Source organism: Oenanthe melanoleuca, chromosome 2 (genome assembly GCF_029582105.1).
Source record: "Oenanthe melanoleuca isolate GR-GAL-2019-014 chromosome 2, OMel1.0, whole genome shotgun sequence".
Taxonomy (NCBI): Eukaryota; Metazoa; Chordata; class Aves; order Passeriformes; family Muscicapidae; genus Oenanthe; species Oenanthe melanoleuca.
The window spans coordinates 5797228-5815068 of record NC_079335.1 but is presented as its reverse complement, the minus strand read 5'-3'; the positions used below and the strand labels follow the sequence as shown (position 1 = coordinate 5815068).

Here is a 17841-nt window from a genome sequence, read left to right as displayed (position 1 = left end):
TTGCAGATATTTTGGGGCTTATTTGATTTTGGATTCTCTTGAAAACCTTTAGTAGCATTTAGAAGAAGAACATCTCAATGCTGAAAGAATTATGATGACACCTTTCCTACTAAAGGTCTAAAATTTGACACTTGAATTCATCCTGAAGCATTCTGCTGGCTGAAGCTGCCAAACTCTTCAGTGGCTTTTTCAGTAAAACTTATCCAGATAATTTAGGAATTATTAATCACAATGTATGTGTAGAATAAAGTAGAAAACTGGGACGGACAAGCTTCAGAGACCTTTAACATTTAAAGCTTGGGGATGTCTTCAGGTAACTCGATATAATAATTGAATCATTAAGTTTGGAAAAGATCTCTAAGATACTCAAGTCTTAGCCCAACTAATTTTAAGGGACACAAGAATGAAAAAAAATCTTTTGGGTCACAAATCTGGAAGCCTTGGATTCATGTATACATGCTCAAATGTTCTGCTCTGTTTCTCTAAGGAGAAACAAATTCTGTGCTTAGATTTTTCAGGACTTAAGCATGGTGTACAAAACTTCAGGATGCTTTCAAAAGAATAAAAACAAAGTCTTGGGTTGAAAATCAGTGTACATGCAGACAGACAACATTTTGGGCAGCTGAATGGGTTGAGAAATTTCAGTGCTACTGTTTTTCATCAGCACAGCAGAGGCATCAAACTATATTTGGAAAAATATAAGTGCTAGTGTGCCAATCTATGAAATGAGCCCCTGTGACATCAAGGTCACAATGTGGCATTTTTACATTGGACAATGAAGAAAGAAACAAAAATAATGCCTCTTCTCCAGCCATCCATGGTTTCAATTCTCCCATTTTTCCAGTTTGAGAAGGTGAGGTTGAGACATATCAGCCAATCTGAATTCCCTATTTCATAGTTTGGCTACTGAGTGGAATTATTCAAGCAGAAGAGTAAAAGAGTGTGTGGCACTGCCACAATGAACTGATAATCTGGGATCAGTACTCTGGTATGGGTGGCCTTGATTTCAGGAAGGAGGGTCAGCTCTCAAAGATTATTTACATACCCAAATCCCACTGCTTGTCATTAGAATTAAGGACCTGAGGTCTTTGGCAAGTACTTTGGCAAGTACTCTCTGTGTTTTTATCCTTCCTGTCTATTTAGATTATTCATTCTCTATGAACCATTTGTCTGTTTGGATTATTTATGCTGGAATTCCTCAGGAAACTATCTCAAACAAAAGCTTCCTGTATGCCTAGTGCATTAGGGTCCTGAACTGTGTCAGGGTCTAGTGGTATTATGGCTATTATTAATTATTATTAATGAATTATTAATAATAATTATTAATTATTATTAAAGAAGGAATCAGCCATCCTTACTTCAGCATCCTTTCGTTGGTCTCCTCATCCATCTCGTCGGAGCTGGAGCAGACGACTCCAAAGGAGCCCAGCGGCTGGCGCGTGACGGGGCACGCAGCCTGCTTTGCCGAGGAGCCCGCCACGGCAGGGGTCTCTTTGAGCACGGAAGAAAAGGGAAGACAGGTGGCTGTGCAAGAGATGGACAGGTTAACCACATCAGCAGCCTTTCTGCTTTCCAGGGCTACTCCCTCTGTGGCGGCCAAGGGAAACCCGGTGCCGTTCGCTACGAGTTTATTCTCTTGGCTGCTGGGCTCCTGAGGACGTTCAGCCTGGTGGGACCCTGGCACAGGCTCTGCTGAGGCAGGTGAGTCATTGAGCTCAATTTCTTGCAACCCCTGCATTTCTGCACACACTGCAGGGCTGTCCTCAGCGAGAGAGCGGCCACATTCTCCTTGCAGTGAGCCAAATTCAGTGGAGGTGTCTGAAGGAGCTGTAACAGGATAGCAAAAATCTGGTACCGCCTTTATGCTTTGTGAAAAACTCTCCTCTCCTGAAATTCTACTATTGGAAGAGCCCTGTTGTATTTTTAAACTGTCCGGTTTAAGTTTATCCTTTGGATCCTCAATGCACGGATCAACCTTATCTATATTTTTGTCCAAGTAATTACAAGCCCTTGGAGTTGTTAAGCTGCACTCACCATTGTTCTCCAGTGACAGGCACTCAGAGACATTATCTTGGAGCTGCTTCGGACAAATGGGTGGTCTCGTGTTCTCCAAGCTACAGCAAGTCTCTGGAAAACCTTTCTCCTCCTCCCCTTGTAACTCAGCATTACTGCTACTGTGTTTGAGGAGAGGTTTGGGACGTCTTCCGTGTTCTATTTGTCCACTTTCAGTGGGCATTTGACCCTCAGGAAAGTCCATGATTATTTTTCCATCTTTATCCTCCGTTTCCATGCAGCTCCTTAAGTTTTGATCTGAATCCCCCGAGGAGCCCTCGCCGTGTTTTGCTATATCCACCTCCTCGGCGGGCTCCTCCGGGCTGCTGATCTGAGGAGCAGAGACGGATTTCGTCAGCTTGGTAAGCTCCATCTCCCTGTCCTCCTCCTCGAAGGGCAAGGAGCTGATGGAGGTGAGGGAGGCCTGGATGCCGCTGGGCAGGCTGGCGTTGCTGTCGGTGTGGCCGCCCTCCAGGGAGTTGCGGTGGACGGCGTGCCTGCGCACCAGCTGCTGCAGCATCTCCCGCTCGCTGGGCAGCTCCAGCGCCCGCCCGCGGGCGTCCGACCACGCCACCGAGCTGGGCTCGCTCTCGATGCCCGAGTCAGAGATCAGGGACGAAGATCTTTTTATGACCCCCGACATCAGGGTAGATTCTTCGCCCTCCTCACCGCGTTGATCCTTCGCGGCTGATTTCACTTCACAGCTGTGTAAAGGCAAAGCTTTCAAAACAGGGAGATGAGCCTTGGTGTCTGCATCCTCTGACTTTCCAAGGCTGGTCAATTCATCCAATGCAAGCTCAGATGAAGTGAAATTAGTTTCAGGATGACCAAATTCATCTAGTTCGTGTATTTCAGTCCTGTCTTCCAAGTCATCAGTTCCACATGCTCCACACTCATACTGAGCACTGACAATGAGCATGGGCTCACTTTTGTGAGAGTCCTTATTGCTGGGTTCCATGTTTCCACAGATATTATCTTTCAACAAAACTTCCTCAGATGTTTTAAAGTCTTCTGACATGTGTTCTGTATTGCCTGGCTCTGAGTCAGAAATAGTTTCCTCTCTTGAGCCAGAAATAGTTTCCTCTCTTGAAACAAAAATATTTTCAGGTTTCCTTTGGCCTTCTTTGTTTATTGTACATACCTGAGATGTGGAGTGCTGGTTTGAACCCTTAGCAGCAGCTTCAGTACTGCTGTGTAGGCATGGGGGATTCCTGTTTATCCTGTCTGTGTGTATTAATAGAGTACCTTCCCCAAAGTCTCCTTTCATTACTGCAGAGGCATCATCTGATGCACAGTCTTCATTTTCCAGTTTTGCATCCATTTGAGTGTTTGCAGGAACCTCAAAATCTGGGAAAACTTCCAAATTCTGATCTAAAGAAACAAAGCAAGAAAGAAAGATAGTAGTATTACCTGTAAGAACACAACAAATCTCTCCAAAGTACTGGGAGACTTTGAACAGGGACTTTAAAGTGTAAAATATTATTGTATACTTTTATATGATAAAAATTATACATGCATTAAAGGCATATTATAATGCACATGACAGAGTGCATTTAACTAGAATTACACTCATTGAACAGTTATAGTTAGGCCAAAGAGGACAATATTAATAAAATACACCTTCCTCAGAATAACTGCACCTGTACTGCTAATTTTTAGAGCACAGATAAGCAAAACAAAACAGATACTTCTTTGTAGTCCTGGTGTCATTCAAAATTGTTCATAGTATAGCTCTTACTTTGAATCAGTTTAATACTCAGTTTAATAATTTAAATACATTTAGTGAGCATTGTCACAATTTAGGCAGTAGAATGACTGTGGAAAGTGAAGATTTTGTATCACAGGAAATATTCTCTAGACTGTGGACACCTATAGCATTAATATGTATTGCTTCCTTGGTAATCTTAAAGGTTGAGTACAAAGAAAAAGGGTAGTAAGGGCTATGAGGTTTTACTAAATAACTCTGTAATGAAATAATTTCTTAATTAAAAATGAGATTCGGACAAAATGTTTTTTGGAAGGCAATTTTCCCTTTCAGGGGTGTGTGGAGCTTTATACTGAAATTGTGGGGTTTTGTTCTGAGATTTCTTACCACTAGATGTCATAGTAGGGATATCAGTCTAATGTTCTTTTCCTTTAAATTAGTACTGTAGCAAAAATACAAAAGATCTAAATTTTTTTTCTAGACTTTTCCTCCAGCTTTTCTTTTTAAAGCTTAATTTAAGGATGAAAAATATGAAGAAAATACTCTGCTGCAGGGCAAACACTAAAATTCAGCTGTATTGCTTAGGAGGGTCACACTTTTCCGAGCTCACAAGCCCAAGGGATGTGAGATCACTGATGCTGAGCTGTCTCATGGAGCTGTGCCCTGTGGTGTGGCACTCACCTTTGCAGGGCATGTCAGTGTACCTATCTTCAAAGATGACTGGGAGCGTGTTCCAGTCCCCGTCGATGTCCAGGCACTCTGCTGGCAGCGGGGGCATGCTGGTGAAATAATCCGAATTACGGATTTCCGTGGAGATCTGCGCGTGGCTCTGGATCCTGGCAGCAGAGAACAGAACAAACTGAGTGCTTGAGTAGCTACTGTGCTGCTTCTCCAATCCTCCTGCAAGCCCAGATACACAGGCAGAGCACAGAGCCAGTGCATCTAAAGGGAAGCAGTACTGCATGATGGGGGGTACCCAGAACTCTTAAAAGGTTTCCATCTCTCAGTTAGGGATGTCTACAGCTTGCACAATCACTTCCTGAAAAATCTCAGTGTTTTTGAAATTATTCCAGATCCCTCTGCCACAGGCTGCTCTTAGCTGCCATAACCTCACTGTGCTCCCAAGGGTCTCAGCTGGCTGGGACTGGATCCCTCAGCTGGTTTCTGGTCAGGAAATGAGGTCTGTCACTCTGGCTGTGGTCAGGGTTTCAAAACCCAGATGCAGGAAGCAATAATCAAAAATTTGGTTGAGCAGTACAGGGAGGAACAAAGCCAAGTTGGGTGCATGGCAAGTCCTCTGTCTCACTTATTTCAGACCCCAGAGCACTCAGAGAGAGGTGCCTCACACAAGCACAAATCTAAAGAGCTAAGGCACATTGCTCAGCCACTGTCTTGACAGTCACAGAATCATGGAATGGTTTGAGCTTGAAAGAACCTTCAAGGTCATTTGGTTCTATCCCCTTGGCGTGGGGACACCTTCCACCAGACCAGGCTGCTCCACCTGGCCTTGAACACTTCCAGGGATGGGGCAGCCACAGAGTTTCTGAACAGCCCATTCCAGTGCCCCACCACCTCCACAGTAAAGGATTTCTTTCTAATACCTAATCTAAACCTCATTCTCTCAAGCCATTTCCCCTTGTCTATCCCTACATGTCCTTGTAAAAAGTCCCTCTCTGGCTTTTTTGCAGCCCCTCCATCTGTTCCCATCATTCAGGCCACTCAAAATGCTACCTGGCTCTCCTCACTGAATGTGACACCTAACTGGCAGATGGATACATATGTTAGGCTATAAAAAATACAATAATTTTTATTTCTGATGAGCTTTCCTATTTAAACATCTGTCTCAAAAAATAGGGAAAGCATGAAATTCAGAGAGTAAGGCAAAAAGATTTCCATTGATGGTCAGCTGGAAGCAAATCTGTTCTTCATCTTGAAGCCATTATCCCTTGTCTGATATACTACTTACCCTTGTGAAAAAGATGAATAATTGATATTAAAGTCAATGAGGAGAAATAATTTTGTCTGTAAAATCTAAGGAGGGAATGTGACCACCTAGGAGCTTCCACCCTGTGCCACCCTCATCCTAATGGGAATGATGTGTTCCCTTCTGCCTAAGCAGTCAAATGCTGTCAGGTACATTCGTACACAGCTTCACACAAACCCACAACAGCATGGGAGGCAAAAAACAGCTCCTGTCTGGTAAGAAGGAAAAATAAAATGGGGAGAAAAACTGCTTGAGGGGCTTGTTCAGCAGCTGGCACACTGAGCACTGATCTCAGCTGGTGACTGTGTGAACCTAACTAATAATGCCTACCACCACTGCAAATATCAATAATACTCTGACAGCCAGGACTCTGTTTTTCCAACTACATCATCTAGCAAATTCAGGAAGAAAATCTGACTCTGCCATGCAGCCTGTATAGACCAGATTTTCTACACAGATCAATTAATATTTTTTAACTTCTTTTTTGCCTTGTTTTTTTTAACTTACCCTTCTTGATAACCACTGAGGAAAACATTATGTTTATCTGTAGGAAATGAAACTTCTGTGACTGCCTGGAGAAACAGAAGCACTTCATGCAATTAGGCTTCCCCTGTGCAGGGTTATGTTTGTTTGAATGGGGCCATGAGTGTGTGTGTGCTCACCCCAGGATCATGACATGGGGTTTTCCTTGTACACAGCTCCCTAAAATCCTGGCATGGGAGAAGCAAATGAGCACAGCTGGGACCCTGCAGCTATGGTGCTGCTCTAATTTGGCAGAACAAGGCAGCCCATCCACTAATAAAGTCAGGGCCCTTTCCATCAACACTGAATCAGCCTTAATGTGTCCAATGACAGCTCTGAGAAGAGCAATTTTCTCCTCTGCACTAGGTCAGAAGCAAATGTCTCACTTAAAAATCATCATTGTGACAGGACTTGATGTCATGGCCTTTCAGCCCCTTCTGAAAGATGGGTTTCACTCTGGTAATGTTGGGGTCTGCCCATGGTGACAAATAGTCTGGATAATCTTCATTACTCAGAAATTCAAATCTGAGCATCATTCTTTGAACTCTGCCTTCAGGGGTCAGGTCCTGAGCATCATCAAGTCCTCCATGGTTCATGTGCTAAAACCAAAGGCAGGATTTGCCCTAGTGTAGCTTTCAGACTGGCTCCTCACATTCACAGTTTGGTTACAAGCAGGAATTGTCCAGCAGAAAGAAATTCTTACCTTGGAATAGTTTGGGGATGGTAAAAAGCAAATTTGTAAATGTTAAAATTGGTTGTTTTCCAACAGTTATTACCCACTAAAAGTACCAGTGCTGGATCTGGTGCATTTGGTTTAAGAAGTTAATTGAAGAATGGTAAACACACACACACATATATATATATATGTGTGTGTGTGTCTGGAAATTAATTATTTCTGGGGCCTGCCTGATCAGTCACTTACTTTTGAAACTCATTTCAATAGGTTTATAATATGGAGCTAAAACAGAGCAAATTACCTCTCTAAAACCAAATTCCTTCATACCCAGAAGAAAAAGGACTGATTCTTGATTGCATTTTAAAGTAAATTTTTAGTCATTCCAGAGACAGGGGAAGGTTAATGGGTTACTTACAGGCCTTCCTGGAACATGAGCACAGCAGGTTTCTGGTGTTCAGTGTAGAAGAAAGCTTCTGAGAATCTTCTCACCTGAGAGAGAGACACAAATTAAACCTAAGATCTGCTGAGAGGTGACAAGTGCCATCAGTCTAGGAAGACAGCACTGACTATCAGAACCTGATTTCTTAGTGTTGCCATTAAAAAAGAGTTCAATTCTGCTTCATTTTCCCAGTTCAGCACAAAGTAGCTGTTGTTGTTGCATATTTAGCTGCAAGGCAAGAAGGTTCCCTTGACAATAAATCAAAGTTTGGTTATCTGCATCTTCTGACTACTTTTCTAAAAGCTGTCAAATTTACCGTTTTCCCTTGTATTGTTAAATTTGGGAAGATTTATGCCTTTCCCACTTTGCAAAAAAAAAAAAAAAGAAGTGGTGGAGTGACTTACTAAACTAGAACAATTCTTAATTGATCCTCTCTTCTATGGGAACATGCACAGTGACTCTCTAACTACAACAGCAAAGGAAATCTTGCATACCAGTCCAGAGGAGACTGAGCCCTATCACAGTAGAAACCTGCCTGTGTCATGATACAAACTGAGAGCTCTTCAAGTCTCTTCATGGACATTAGATCTTTTCAGTGTTGGATAATCAATTACAAAAGAGCCATGGATCTCAAGTGTCTGGCAGAGCACAGAGTGTGAAATAAGCCATAAAAAATTCAGTGCTGTCATCTGCCCTGGAATAAGCTTTGAGTTTAAATGAATCAAGCATAATATGCAATCAAATGTACTGAGCTGTTAAACTGCAGCCCATACATTCCTAATAATAATTGTAAAAGTGACCTCTGTTACAGGGACAGAAAATGGCAGTGAAAAGCATATGTCAGAGCATCTCAGCATCTCCCTAAATCCCAGCTGTGCTTTAGCAAATGGCCTTACTGAACAAAGGATGAGCATCCCTTCAAAAAACTGTGTCTTAACAGCATGACTTCTCATTTAGGGCACTCAACCCACTATCCAGAGGTGAAAAAGTATAATTGCACATAGTTTATATGGGGAGGAACCAGAGCACACAAAGTTATGTAGTTTGGCAGAGGTCAAGAGGACAGTTGGCATCAGGCAAGGATGGAACAAACCAGAGGCTGAGATTCACCTGCTGGATCTGGGAGCACACAGAGTTGGGACCTTTGACTGAAAGCCACCCAGGTCCCATCATGGTCCAGGGAAACCTCATCAGACTAACCAGAGGAGTCTCAGCATCAGGCACTCAGCCACCTCTCCCTGAATTTTATGCCCCATTTTTCAAGCTCCAGGGGAGGTTTGTTCTGGTCACTCTGCCCTCCACTGACTTTGACAGGAGCAGAACATAAGCTGAGGTGTCAATACTTCCCCTGCACACTCCCAATGCATGCAGAATGAATCCTGCCCTTTCCTACTGCCCCTGCTCTAAGATTAGATCAGACTTTGAGTTCAGCTCAGGTGATGTGCTAAGCTGGTGCCTGGTCAATAACCAAGAACGTCCTGATGGAAGACAGAATACTTGCTGAACTAATCAGATAAGCAGATCTGACAACATTTGCTCAAATGACAAGTGGTTTTGTGCCTTCTTTATTGCCAAGTACAAGAAGCAATTTCAGCACCAACAATATTAATATTTTGTTGTGTGCACTTCATTGTGAGAAAGGCAAATAGCTATATATATGACAGTGAAGAAAACAAATCCATATTCCTTATGGTAGTTTCGTGAAACTAGTTGAGATGAAAATATATTTTTTTTAATTTGTCACTGTGATGTTTGTTTTTTTTTTTTTTAAAGTGTTTATGATTTATGGATATCAAGTATAGGTGACATACACCCCTTCCCACCCACCTCCTGTTCTATGTCTGATCCTGATGTTCAAAGTTACTCATTTAATGAAAGATCCTGAGTCACACAAACTCAACCATCTTCAGTCCAGAAAATGAAATCTATAATTTCAAATCCTGTGCTTCACCTCTTCTTCCCCTCCTCTTCAACTCTTGTTGTGCTCACCCCATTTCATGTAAATAGTCATAGAGGCAGAATAGGATAGGAAATACACATCTAAATAAATCTCTACTGTTTAAGAGGAGGTGACCATCACTGAGCTTGCTTTTGACTTCCTGAGATTACCCTCAGCATGTGATGTTCCTGAGTCAGATAAGCTGTGACTTCTGGATGGAGTGTTGCCACCTCCAGGAACTGGGTCCACAGGGCCAGGAGGTGAGAGCAAAGCCAAGCAAGGTCCTTGCTTATCTGTTCTGCTATCTTCTCTGGATTGCTCAGCAGCTGAAGGACAGAAAGGGAATTAGGAGATCAAGAATGTTATGGAAAAGAATCAGTTTGTACATCAGATTAAGTCCTTTTAGGAACAACAGCAACAAGATCAACATCTGTTGATTTAGGAATTTATTACTAAGCTACCATTTTCAGTTATTTTACCCCAAATAAAGCTGGTGAGATATTTTATTTTTCTCTTTAAAACCACATGTATTAATTCAAATGGTCTCAGCTATGTAATTAGAGAGCAGGAAGTGGGAACAGATAATTTTTTGTAGGTACTTTAATGCAGGTGTAGTAACTCGGGGGAAAAAAAAAAAAAAAAAATCAGTGTGTGTTCCAAATTATCCACCAGATGGTGCTGGATGCTCTGGAATATTAGTCCATGGCCAGACTCAGCTAGCAAAGCCCACTCAGCCATGTCACATTAGAATACAGATGGGTGATTGAGGGGGAGCCAAACAAGAAACCTCAAACCAAAGCACTGTCCTCAACACACAATGAAACAGATCCCAGAGTGTGCTGCTGCCCATGTCCCACACTAGAACATGCTGGGTGTCTGTATGCCCTCTGTTTGAGCTGTTTAGCTCTGTGCTAAAGCTCTGGGAGAGAGCCAAGTCTCTGCACAACAAACTTTCTCATTTCAGAATGTCATAGAATCATGGAATCATAGAATGGGTTGGGCTGAAGATCTTCCAGCTCCCTGCCATGTGCAATCCCTTCTAACTCCCTTCCACTATCCCAGGTTGCTCCAAGCCCCATCCAACCTGGCCTTTAACACTTCCAGGGATGGAGCATCCACAGCTTCTCTGGGCAACCTGTGCCTGTCTCACCACTCTCACAATAAAGGATTTCTCCCTTAGATCTAATCTAAACCTGCCCTCTGTCAGTTTAACACCAGATATCCTTGTAAAACATCCCCCTCCAGCTCTCCTGTAGCCCCTTTAGGTACTGGAAAGTGTTAAATGCTCTCCCTGGAGTCTTCTCCAGGCTTAACAAACCCAGCTCTCTTGTCAATTTGTTAATTTCTTTAATGAGAGACAGACATTGCATTTTATCCTCTGTGTTATTCACTGGGCCTTTTGTTTTTTTGCTTAGGACTGCACTCTAGCTGAAAGCCTGCTTATTTTTCACATTTTATTATGCAGGTAATTTCCAGCTTGGTGACACTGCAAACTAAGCTGTGATTAAAACCACATTGTCTGTGTGTGAGAGAAGCAGAGAAAATTTGTGTGTGGATAAAACAGATATTGCCACTGTGTTTGCATTGTTTGGATGCTATTCTGTTTTAATGACTTGTCCAAAATGTCACAAGCTCCAGCACCATTGTGGCACAGGAAAAATCAGGGGGACACTGGGAAACAAAAGATCTTGCTTAAACATTTCCCTTTGCAAGAGTCAAGGCACTACTTTATTTATGGCATTCAATTTTAGATGCTGTATGTCAGTGCTAATTTTTTATTTGTTTAGTCAGGAAGCTGCTCCTTACATCATAAACTGAAAGCTCAGTCTTCAAGCAAGATGAATTATTAATGGAAATCATCTTAGGAATAGGTGGGAGGGCTATTTGTCCAGTTTACTGATTATTAAATGTTTGAGTTTGTCAGGGGAGGGAGGGAGGGAGGGAGGGAGGGAGGGAGGAAGGAAGGAAGGAAGGAAGGAAGGAAGGAAGGAAGGAAGGAAGGAAGGAAGGAAGGAAGGAAGGAAGGAAGGAAGGAAGGAAGGAAGGAAGGAAGGAAGGAAGGAAGGAAGGAAGGAAGGAAGGAAGGATTTCTATTTGCAAGAGTCTTACTGCACTGAAAATTAGTCTAAAGGAGACTCTAGACTGTGTTGTCTGTCCTATACCCTTACAACTTCTAAATCTAGCAGAGATGAGCCCAATAAGTTATGCTTCTCTAAACCAGTTTTATGTGAAATCAGATTTCCTTCAAAGTATCAAAGTCAGGACTTAAAATAATAAATTTTTCATTTGAAACAGTTTTAAAACCATGGCTGACAAACATTAGGTCACAATTTGTTACCAAATTCACTTCTCCACCAACTCTGGAATTGTTAAAAAATTAGCAGCTAGCACATTATTTATGTGGTTTATTGGGCATAATCATGTTGGGTCAAAGGGTGGACTTGATGATTTTGGAGGACTTTTCCAAACCTAATGATTCTATGATCCCATGATAAATAAAATAAATAAAATCTCTGAGTTTTGCAGTCATCAGCTGGTGCTTGTATTTCTTCCTGGCACTCTTGATGACTTGTCTTTTTCTCACTTGAAATAAACTTGGCAGAAGCTGGTTCAAGAGAGTAGTTCAGTCACTTCTCTGCCAAAATCACTTTTTTGCTCCCATGATCCTCCAAACACATTTAGGTATTTTTATTTGAAAATATATGGTATGCAACCTGCCAAAGAACCTTTTCTCCTGTCAGCAGAAAAGCTATAATTGCAACCTACCCCAAATAATTTTTTTGTCATCCTGATACCCAGGGTAGGCTCACTGAAGGATGCTAGAATAATCCAGCTGGTGGCTTGTTAAAAGTGACAGGAACATCTTATAAGCAAATAATATAATTTTTGCAAAATAATTGATGGAAGAGAAACAGTAAACAAAATAAACAAACTTTCCTTTCAAAATCCCCTTTTTTCCTGCTCTGATATATTACTGGGCTGTCTCAGTGCACTTGAAAAATGGACTTGAAAAACCTAAAGGCAGGTTCTGATGAAGGAAGTACCTGCAGCTCCATACAAAGCTGGGATAATGTCTCTTCCACAGATAGCTCCTCTGGGGAAAAAAACACAAAGAAAGATATCAGGTTTGAGAACAGTGGATGTGAAATATTAATTCTCTGCTGTTCATTTATGAAAGAAATCAGTCATTTGGTATTCTTCCTGACAGACAAATTTATTTTTGGGTGTGGTCCCTCCACAACCCACTTTGTATCCTGCAGGTGCAACTTCTGCTTATGCAATCTGGACCACTAAATTAGTAGAAAATTCTGGGGTTTCAGTGACAAAGACAACAGAATTTGACTCTTGTTGCCTCCCTAGAAGTTTGATTTTTAGCCTTTGGTACTTATGGCCAACTGCAGAACTGAATACAGAGTCTGAGCAAATGATGTGCAAGGAATGGCTGTCCCTGGTGGGCTACAGAGGATTGTGTATCCACCTCAAATTCCTGACCAGTAAAATATCAGGCATCTCTCCTGCCTTGTGAAGCTGGAATTACCTCACCACTGCAAGCAGCAGTGTTTTGCCATAATCCTGAGAGAATCCAGCACAGGGACACTCTGCTTTAAATGCACCACAAGCTATCAGGAAAAGGAGGACATCAATCAACTCTCCAACTTCAGCAGATTGATTTTGCAATGCAGAACTTTCTAATGGTGTCCATAAAGAAACAAAGCAGGAACAAAGCACAACAACTCACAGACCAATCCCCTCCTCAGCCCCCAAATGTCTCTTCTCAGAGAGCACTAATAAATGGAAAGGACAGACCAAGATGGGTTGTGCCTTGAAAAGACTCAATCTGAGCTGGTAAAATTTGGGAAATAACCATTCCCACCTTTAATGTCTAAAACAAGCTACTTTTTTTTCAAATATACTACTCAAGCTAGGAAAAAAAAAATAGGAAGTGTGTGGAGATTTATATTCTTGGATTTATCTTAACCTTCTGTAAAAACCTATGAGATTAATATGACCAATGTAGATGTTACAACTGAAGGAGCCATTTACATTCTTCCCCTGATCAGTGGAGAAATACAGCAAGTGCAGGGTGCAGTTTATGCCATCCCAAATTAGAAATCACTACCTGTGTCAGATAACATATTTTTAATTGGTCATGTTTCACCCCAATGAATGTAAGGAGACAGATGTAAAAAAGTGATTTATATTCATCTTACTGCATGAATCTTACACCCCATAATTTTACTGACTTTTGCAACAGGTTTCAGATCAGCCTTAAAACCAAATCTTTAGTAGATTTTCAGGCTGTGAATAAAATGATGCAAATGACACTCTGCTCAAGAGGCTAAAAAGGGTATTTGCATTTTGCAAATTTTCATGCCTTACAAGAAGTGCATTTGCAAATGAAGTGCCTGCTTCAGTAGCATTCATTCCAAAACCAGGAAAATGGTGTTTAGAACATAAGTTTGTGCTCTGGGGTGGTCCTGGAGTTGTGGTCACTCATCCATGCATAGCTCTGCTATCTCATAACCCTGTCTGAGTGACAAATCCTCTGTCATCTATACCTGATAACCAAGATCCATAAAGCAGTTCTGTTGCATGTTGTATTCTGTCTGAGAGCTCACAAGCTGCAATCTGTTTTGTTGTTTTGGCCTTTTTTCTCTTGTAGTTGGATTTAATAACACACTGTGTTACCTACCTATGACTTTTAGGCTGTCTTGAAGGGAAATATATGTTGGGGAACAAGAGATGAAGTGGAAAATAGGATCTAACAAGTCAACAAGTGTGTGAAGCATAATGCATTGTACTTGATAGTTCTTATAGACAAGGACTATTCTGGAAAATTGTATTCCCTTTTAAAACCTGCTGGCCACTGCAATTGACCCTCCTAATTTAATTATCTCTGCAACAAATCAAAGCTGATAACAAAACCTGCACACCACAGAAATGCAAAGACACAAAATCACAGGTGTGAAGTGATGAGGCACATGCCTTGAATTCAAAGAAACAGGTGAGACAGCAGGATTTGAATGAGATGAATGAGATTCATTTTCATAGGACCTCATGCTGTCATTGCAAAAATGACTAAACACAAATTCCAGAGCTCCATCCTGTGAATCCAGCCAGCCTGCACTTGCATGTTAGACCTAACAGGCCTGACCAGCCAAAAAAGCCTTCTGCCAAAAACCAGAAAATCTATTAAACAACTGAGTCAGGAAGAAAATCAGAATAATTTTGAAGAGCAAGTCATAACTGACAGTGGAGAAACATATTGTGAGTTATAAAGAAGGGAGTAAAATTTAAACCTACTTGTATCACCTTTCAAATTTTTCTTTTCAATTATAAAAAAATGTTTGCTCAGGAGAAAAAAATATGTTTAGAGTCTTCCCAAGATTTCATGGCCATTAAGAACTGGAAGCAACACTTTTCAAAATGCAACTCAGGTGAAAAATCACCAAAAGGCAAATATTCTGAGAAATGTATCAAAATATTTTATCCATCTACACATCAGGTCACATCCTATGAAAGGATTCACATAATCTGAGGAGTCAGTCATCTTTAACATTAAAAAAAAAACACAATCAGAAAACACAGATGAAAATCCCTTAAAGTGTCTGAACATACCAAGAATTTTGGCACTAAAGTATGTATTTAAAAATGCAGCACTGTAAAATATTCAGTGATTTTAAATGCTTTTCACTTACCCAACTTCAGCTGTGGTAAATCAGGAATCTCATTCATTATGAGGGTGTAGTATGTGTGAAGACCCCTCTGAGCATTCAGGAGCAGAAGACAGAGATCCTTATGCCACTTGTATGCATGCTGCATGCAGTTTTCAGATGGGACATAAAAGCTGCCCTGTGTAGCAAAAGTAGCAAGAAAATAGAGGAATTAAAATTCTTGGTCTCCATTTGTATGACAGGTTTCCACAAAAATCCAGTTATGCACACCCATTCATCTCTTTTTACAAAAATATATAGTGATAGGACAAGGGGTAATGGCTTTAAACCAAAAAAGTGTAGGTTTAAACAAGATATTAGGAACAAAATTCTTTACTGTGAGGGTGGTGAGGCCCTGGCACAGGGTTTCCAGAGAAGCTGAGGCTGACCCATCCCTGGGGCTGTTCAGTGCCAGGCTGGATGGAATTTGGAGTGACCTGGTCTAGTGGAAGCTGTCTCTGCCCATGGTAGAGGATTTGAACTAGATGATGTTTCAGGCCCTTTCAACCCAAGCCATTCCATGATTCTTCAATTCTAATCAAGCAGATGGCACAAAAGAGAGTTTTAACCATCCCAGCCTCCCAGCCACCCAACCAGCCAGATGTGTAATCCAATAGTATCTCATTCTACATGTTCATTTTGCCCAAACCATAACAAAACTATTGGGTCTCAGCAAGGCTGTAACATGAAAAGAGCCTCAGACCAAACATTCCAACAGAGAAATCAACCTCTGCCCATCCCACATGTGCCACTGTGGAGCCAACATCTCTCCCCACAACACAGAGTCCTGTGTGTAAAACACCCTCTCTGCTGGAGGAGGAGGGCTACAAAGAGCTATAAAGATGTCTACATTCACTTTTTTTCCCTCCTTATCACCTCCTGCCAAGGTTATAGCTCGATGGTACCATGGTGTGCTTTGTTTCCTGCTGGTGAACACATGGCATTGCTGTCCCACCAACAAATAGGAGCCACTCTGTACTCCAGGACCAGTGTCTGTGTTAGTGTATCTCTTGTGGGAGAATGTAATTGCACAGATCACAGCATGTTTAACACAAACATTTCCCAAACAACTCTTTTATACCTAGAATGTAAGCTGAGTTTCCATTCAGGCACCAGAAATCAAAAGTTTTCACTTCTGCCAAAAGATGCTTGTATTAATGACTGATATTTGAAATTTGAACTGCTTGGGTTTAAAGCAAAACTACTCATTAATCCCTTGGTTTGTGAAATGTAGACAATTTGCAGCTTAGTCCACTGCTCATCACTGCTGGGATAAAAACAGAATTTTCACAGGCCAGCCAGGTGCTGACTGCTTTTTTGGACAGTCCCAAAATCTGCACATCTCCAAGAGCTACAGAGAAGAACCAACCACATGCCAGCACATCTCCTGTGTTTTTCTCCCTTTTGACTTCCCCAAAACCTGTATTTCACCAATCTTGGCCTGAGCCAGGGTGTTTCCTCAGCTCCTCATGCAAATCTCCAAGGAGTTAACTAGAATTCTGTGGTAGGCACAAAGGCAACTGCTCTCTAGACCCACAGAGAAACAGCTGATGATAATTGACAGAATTGGCTGTTCTTCAAAGGTTTCAAAACCTCCAGCCTCAACGTGAATATTTTTAGCTCTCACCATGGCCAAAGCAGAAAAGGGAGCATAAAGTAATGCTGCTCAAAACAATAGAAAATTGGAAGTGGATTGATGTATAATGTCACAATGCCATGAAAATATGCCCTCCTTTATTATCCACTGCTGATTTTTTTCTTGGCAAAAATTGGTCTGGCATTTAAATGCTACACTGATGAGAAGAAGGAAGAAAGTGAGTTAATTTAATAGTTTATATGAATACTATGACACAGTGATGTGCATGACTACACTTTAGTAGGTATATTTTCAGCCATTTCTTGGCATAGATTATAGTTTAAACACAAAAAGTAATGGGAAAATGTACCTCCAGATGGGCTTAAAACTTGCATGAATTAATGTTTAAAATATTAGTCAATTAGTCCAGTTCTGAATTCTTTAACATTTGTCTTCCTATTTATGGTGTTTTTTCAAATTTTTCCTCAGCTGGTTTGCACTGGACAATTGACCACATGTTCTAAACTGCAAAGAACTAGAAGCACTTAGTACAACCACAACAAGCAATTAATTTTTTCTCCAGCATTTCTCTCCATTGCAATGTAAACATTCCTCAAATTACTGTAAAATGTGGGTGGTGTACCTGTGTGAACAGAGAGCTGAAAAGATTGCTGCAAGCTCTTTTTTCTCCCCCTGTCCCAGCTCTCTGGGAAGGGTGTCTGTGCCAAAGAAAGGTACTGTGCTTTGAGAATGCCATTGCATGAGAGGAGCAGAGCTGCACAGACCAGGCTGTGCATGAGTAAGAGGGCATATCATTAACATTTTGATTAAATTCTATCAAATGGCAACAGGCTTTGAAACCCTGGTGTTTAATGGGAACATCCATCCTAATTTGAGAAATGTTTCTGTCAAGGTGGAAAGCGAGTGTGACAGAAAAAGAAGTGACAAGCTCCAAATTTCTGGTTCTTCAGTGACTTAAAGATATTACTGCTCTCACAGGGTTGCTTCTGCTTCTTCTGAAAGTTGTCACACACATACAGGATACAGAGCAGGACATTACAGAGATTATTAAACCCACCTCAGGGACAGTTTAAACTAATGTGAAGTAAGGTCTGTGCATCTTCATCTGCAGGGACCCCAGCAGGGCAGGCATCTGCCAGAGGATGCCATTATAAACTGCAGCAGCTAAATCAGCTTATCCATCACTGTCCAGTGAGCTGAGAAATGTCAAGAA

At 41.4% G+C, this 17841-nt stretch overlaps 1 protein-coding gene across 2 annotated transcripts in view; it reads right to left on the bottom strand.

Annotated features, from left to right (window-relative positions):
• The window catches only part of FAM135B (family with sequence similarity 135 member B), a 186984-nt gene that overhangs the window by 10555 nt on the left and 158588 nt on the right, over positions 1-17841 (bottom strand). The window contains exons 8-14 of one of the 2 annotated variants that reach the window (XM_056484145.1): positions 15017-15170; positions 12362-12411; positions 9488-9643; positions 7355-7428; positions 4439-4593; positions 2035-3423; positions 1359-1827 (exon numbers count right to left, since the gene is read on the bottom strand). In XM_056484145.1, the coding sequence (XP_056340120.1) occupies positions 1359-1827; positions 2035-3423; positions 4439-4593; positions 7355-7428; positions 9488-9643; positions 12362-12411; positions 15017-15170 (2447 nt within the window). Of the gene's footprint in view, positions 1-1358; positions 3424-4438; positions 4594-7354; positions 7429-9487; positions 9644-12361; positions 12412-15016; positions 15171-17841 lie in introns of both variants that reach the window. The other variant, XM_056484144.1, reaches the window with a different exon arrangement.